The sequence below is a fragment of the Notothenia coriiceps genome, unplaced genomic scaffold (genome assembly GCF_000735185.1).
Source record: "Notothenia coriiceps isolate Sejong01 unplaced genomic scaffold, NC01 NC01_scaffold00000339, whole genome shotgun sequence".
Taxonomy (NCBI): domain Eukaryota; kingdom Metazoa; phylum Chordata; class Actinopteri; order Perciformes; family Nototheniidae; genus Notothenia; species Notothenia coriiceps.
The window spans coordinates 1,543,718-1,549,008 of NW_011333040.1; the positions used below are offsets into that span (position 1 = coordinate 1,543,718).

Consider the following 5,291-nt stretch of genomic DNA (forward strand, 5'->3'; position numbering starts at 1 on the left):
ACACACAAGTAGCGGTTTGATTGGCTAGAGCTTTTACTGGCATATGATTTGATTGGCTGACGCTTCCACCGAAAGCTTCAGAAGCTTCAAAAGTTGAACATTGCTCAACTTTTTCAACCTGAAACGCCAGGAAAGCTCCGCTCTGCTACCCACAATTCAGTTCGGCGAAAAGCGAGGCAACGTGACGTCACCCCATTCAAAGTGAATGGGCAGACGCGTTGGAAACCGTTTTTGAAGCTGTCGAAGCTGTAGTCTGGACGGCCCGTCCACACACAGGCATGAAAAAAATCTTTCAAAGCTTCGCCCATTCACTTGAATGGGGTGACGTAGAAGATTTTTAATCTTCGCCGAACTGCATTGTGGGGAGCGGAGCATGGCTTTGCAAGCATCGTGAGCATCAAAAGTTGAGCAATGTTCAACTTTTGATGCTCCCAATGCTTGCGAAGCTGGCATCAGCCAATGAAATCCCGTTTATGCATATCCCGCCAGTGCAAGCGCTAGCCAATCAAACCGCGTGTACTGTATGCAGATACCGCTGCGGTCTTTTCCATATGTCATAAAATGGAGGATAAATTAATCATCGCTGTAGGAAATGTCCCGGTCCTTTACGACTGCTCTCTGTTCACCTACCGGGACCTAAACCGGAGGAACCAGGCATGTAACTTTTATTATCTTTGCTTTTTAATGCCATTTTCTTAACGTCTTTCATTTTTGTAAAGCACTTTAAATTGCCTTGTGCTGAGTCCCCCCAAAGGTAGTTAAAGTCATTATTGGGGTTAAAGTCCCCTACGTGTGCCGTTTTGGTTTCAAGACCCTGGTTCACGGAGGATACCAAAAAGGTCATAGAAAGAGAACTTAACTATGTGCATTTAAAAATAAAAGAGGAATAGTTTTGGCGAAAACTAAAAGGTACCATGGGGTCAGATTATAATTTTCCAAAGGGGGGTTCGTTCAGATGTGTGTATCTCACTGACTGTGATTCATGTATCTTTGCTTTTAAATTAGTGTTTTTAAATGCCATTTTATATCATTTCTTTTTAAATGAAATGTCCTAATATGTTTCTTACATGCTCTTTCATTTTTGGAAAGCACTTTGAATTGCCTCGTGTTGAAATGTGCTATATAAATAGACTTGCCTTGCCTTGCTTTGGCACGCAATGTAAACAATTTGTGTCCTTCCCATTGTGCAAACCTAATGTCAAAAAAAGCATATAATTAATATTTGGAATACATTACATGTAAAACAAATATTATTGACAGCTTTGAAGAAAAGCTGCAGCAGTTTTGTTATAAAGCGCCACAGAATTGCTCTTAGTTTAAAAACTTACTTTCTTGATTTCCATTCATTGCGGTCCTAAAGCAGCACACGTTGAAAGCAATTCTACTTTGATGCAGTAACAATAGATTTCTGACTGAGGAGTAATGAGATGTGTTTATTAAACAGCTCTGCCTGTACAAGCAACAGAACACCTACAGCATCCAAGTATGTGTAGGGTCCGTAGGGATCTAAAGTAAATTGCCTTTTTTTTCTTCTCACACATCGTTTGAATGTTAACTCGGACAACTGATGGTGCATTACCAGCGTTTAAACATTCTCAGAGGTAGTTTTCTTTTTTTAATTCTCAGCCTTTGCTTTTTGAGTTATACATGTTTTAGAGGATATGCACTATTCATCAGCAAACCCCAGGAGTAGACAGCAGTTTAAACTGTAGGTGTGATGTGTAGCGAGCGTTATGAAGCTGAGTTGCTTGAGGTGCCAGTAGCTCAAAACAGTCTTATTTTAAAATCATCTTTGTGAGAAAACCTTTGTTCTGTCTTTGGCAGAGTGAGTACAGGAAGAGGGGTTTCCAGCAGGTGGTGACACCCAACATCTACAACAGTAAGCTGTGGCAGACCTCCGGCCACTGGCAGCACTACAGCGAGAACATGTTCTCCTTCGAGGTGGAGAAGGAGACCTTCGCCCTCAAACCCATGAACTGCCCGGGACACTGGTGAGGCCTCCTCTTCCTCACATTCAGATGATGTTTGAAAGCAAGAAACTAGACAAGATCATAGATAAAAAAATAACACACCCACTCCTGTTCCACATAGGCTATCAGGCCTTGCTATGGTGTGAAATACATATTTGACTTGGTCTCTGCCTCTAATGAGAGAAAAGACTCAAGGTTGTTTGTTCTGCTTCAGAAGTAAATGTGTGTGCAGCACTGATCTCCGAGTGCAGTTGTTTACCAATATTTAGTTAACCACAGTTATGAAAAACAGGGGAAATGTTTTACCACTCTTGAATAGCTTCAAATTTTACACAGTTTTTATTTTAGTTGACACAGTTTTTGATGAAATGGATCCATAGTTCCAATAGGTTCATATTTTACTAATACAATAGATTGTCCTCCAGTTCCACTTAACTTGAGAGACTGACGCTCTCCATGTTTTTTCAGTTTTTGAATGACCCAGTTCAATTTACTGCTGCATTGCATTGTAAAGAGCCAGGCTGTAGCTCTTTGTAGTCAAATCTTTTATCTCCTTTTTACCAATCTTTGTGCTATCCACATCGGCAGCCCCTCTGGAGACCACACTGAAATGGAAATTGAGCGTGCAAAAAAACGTTGTCATTGTGTTGGATGTCAGTTTAAACAAATATTGAATGCAGTCTTCCACAGCAGTATTGAAGCAGTAGAGCAATTTGCAGTTATTGCGATAAGTCAAGGTCGAGGGAGGCAGTTGTAATTTGTGCAGTTTTCCACAATGTCTGTTTGTCTGCAGTCTGATGTTCGATCACCGGCCACGCTCCTGGAGAGAGCTTCCCATTCGCATGGCCGACTTCGGCGTGCTGCACAGGAACGAGCTGTCAGGCGCGCTGACAGGCCTCACCCGGGTCCGCCGCTTCCAGCAGGATGATGCTCATATCTTCTGCACCATGGACCAGGTGAGGCCCGCACTCAAGCACTGACAAGTTCAAGTTCCAAGTTCACACATTCTGGAGTCTGATGAAAAGAGATGACTGATGAAGCCTCTACATTTAGAGCAGGGGTGTCAAACTCAACGCCAGAGGCCCAAATCCGGCACGTGACCTCATTGAATGTGGCCCGCAAGGAATATAATATACAATACAATTGGTGTACTTGTTGCATATTTTCTTTCAATTATTTTCCCTAGACTTCTGCTTCAGGCGTAGTTATTTATGAAGTTATTACCAGAACTGATAATAATCCAATGCAGAGCCAATAATGTAATATAATACATTATTTAATATATATTTATATAGTCTTAAAGTTACAACCGGCCCTTTGAGCGCAACCATAATGCTAATGTGGCCCGCAATGAAATTGAGTTGGACACCCCTGCCTTAGAGGCTTTACACAGAAAGTTCAATACATTCCCTGTAATGTTACAAGATATTAAATTATCTTTTTAAATGTTATTACTATATCAAGAAGGACATTTATTTACACTGCGTAAAAACACATTTAATCAATCCCAATATAAAAATAACTATTTGGTTTTATTTGATCAGGTTACAGTAAGTGCACATTGTATTATATGTTTAGGAAATGTCTATAAGTGTGTGCTGCAAGCTTGCATAACATTAACCTAACCCTAAGAGGTTAATTTGCTGCTTCCAGTCAGAACCTGACACCCTGTTGGACCCACAGAGAGACAAACAAATTCAACTGTCCAATAGAAAAAACCAAACAACTTAAATTGAACACATCTCTTCGGTGCAAGAACACATAGAAAAACAAGACGATAACTGACTTATTTATTTGGAAAAGTTGACGTCTGTACTCACCACAGAGTTCTGATCCACCATTAAAAGAACTTCACTTCACATGATGAGTCGACATGGTGCTCAGAGGGCTGCAGTCGAGCTGAACTGAATATGTGAAGCTCTGTGGGAACACAAGCCTCTACAGCGAGGTGGAGCAGACGTCTCAGGTGAACAACCGGGGGTAAATAATTAATGACCAGCCCCCAATCAATCTCTAAAACCACGAGCAGAAACACACTGGACAATAACACAGTACATGTTTAGTACTTAAAGGGGACCTATCATGCAAAATGCACTTTTTGATGTCTTTTCTACATAAACATGTGTCCCCGGTGTGTCAGGGAACTCACGCAGCGTCAGAAAATAAAACCCTCTCTCTTTTCCTCCGTACCCAAATCTCTAAAAACGGGGGAACAACGGAGCTGATCCAGATTTGCGTCCGATATGACGTAATATCGGAAATGTGGACCCACGGCCCTATCAGAAACGTTGCTATCAGAAACAATGCCCGAACTGTTTTGGACGTAATATGGTCGGTGTTTACATTAGCATCGCTAACACTCAGAGCTAACCTGTACTGGAGAGCATGTGTGTGAAGAAGCAGGAAGTAAAAAGGAACTCACCTTGTGGTATAACCGGCAAGAGAGAAAGCCTTTGAGCTCCATACTGTTTCAGAAATAATCCTTGATAATCCATGATATGGTGTTTCATCACCGCAGTATTTAGTTTAGACAGTAGCTGCCGGGTCCCGCATGAGCTCGGACCCCTACTTTTTTATTTTTATAAAGCTTTATACCCAAATCATTACTTTAGAAACAGGAAGTGAAATAGAGGGATATGAGGCATGGCTAGAATGGGTGATCTGTTTGGTATTTTGAGCAAAACACTTCATAGACATGTTTTTTATATATCTGAGACCTATGCTATTGCCTACAAATAGCATGATAGGTCCACTTTAATTCCCACATTTTTCATTCCTATAATCTTTCTTAATCCTGAATCTGTTCCCCCTGTGTTTGTAGAATGGTGGGAGTCGATGAAGAACGTGGCCAGCATGGAACGTGGACTGACGGTGGGAGGAGAGGAATCTGCTTTCGGTCGCGCTATAAGACGTGATCGGAGCCAGAAAGAGCTTCATGGAGGATAATCAGCAGCCTGAGCAGAAGGAGGGAGAAACAAGGAGGAGAGGACAAACTTAAGATGATCAGGAAATACAGGAAAACGGTCAGAAACTGTTCGTTATTAACCACAAAAACTGGGTTCTAGCACCCGGAGTTTTTTTTAAGTTTAGGTTTATCTGTTTATAGTGTCGTGGACAGTCCCCATTGATCAACCTGTCAACAAAAACAGAAATGGGGTTAGTCAAGGTGTTATATAAAACACAAGATCAATAAACCAAACGATAGCGCTAAACATTCGGCCTACAGTTTAAAGCTCCTTCTGTGGGACAATGCCGGAAAAGTAACCTGTGTTGTTGTGCAGCTGGGAGAAGGAGCTGAAGTCTATCTGCAACGACAATCCT

General features: G+C 41.5%; 1 protein-coding gene across 1 annotated transcript; it reads left to right on the forward strand.

The window, feature by feature from the left end:
- The first annotated feature begins 1,458 nt into the window (after positions 1–1,458).
- On the forward strand, positions 1,459–2,965 carry LOC104942139 (threonine--tRNA ligase, cytoplasmic-like). Its single transcript, XM_010767344.1, has 2 exons — positions 1,459–1,991; positions 2,764–2,965. Exons 1-2 carry the CDS (start codon positions 1,927–1,929, stop codon positions 2,948–2,950), a joined length of 252 nt encoding a protein of 83 aa, XP_010765646.1. The 5' UTR covers positions 1,459–1,926; the 3' UTR covers positions 2,951–2,965.
- Positions 2,966–5,291: the final 2,326 nt, after the last annotated feature.

Excerpts from the sequence above, each read along its gene's own strand:
- LOC104942139 (XM_010767344.1), top strand. The coding sequence starts at position 1,927 with ATGTTCTCCTTCGAGGTGGAGAAGGAGACCTTCGCCCTCAAACCCATG. Across the intron at positions 1,992-2,763 it reads ATGAACTGCCCGGGACACTG|TCTGATGTTCGATCACCGGC; the intron begins GTGAGGCCTCCT and ends GTTTGTCTGCAG.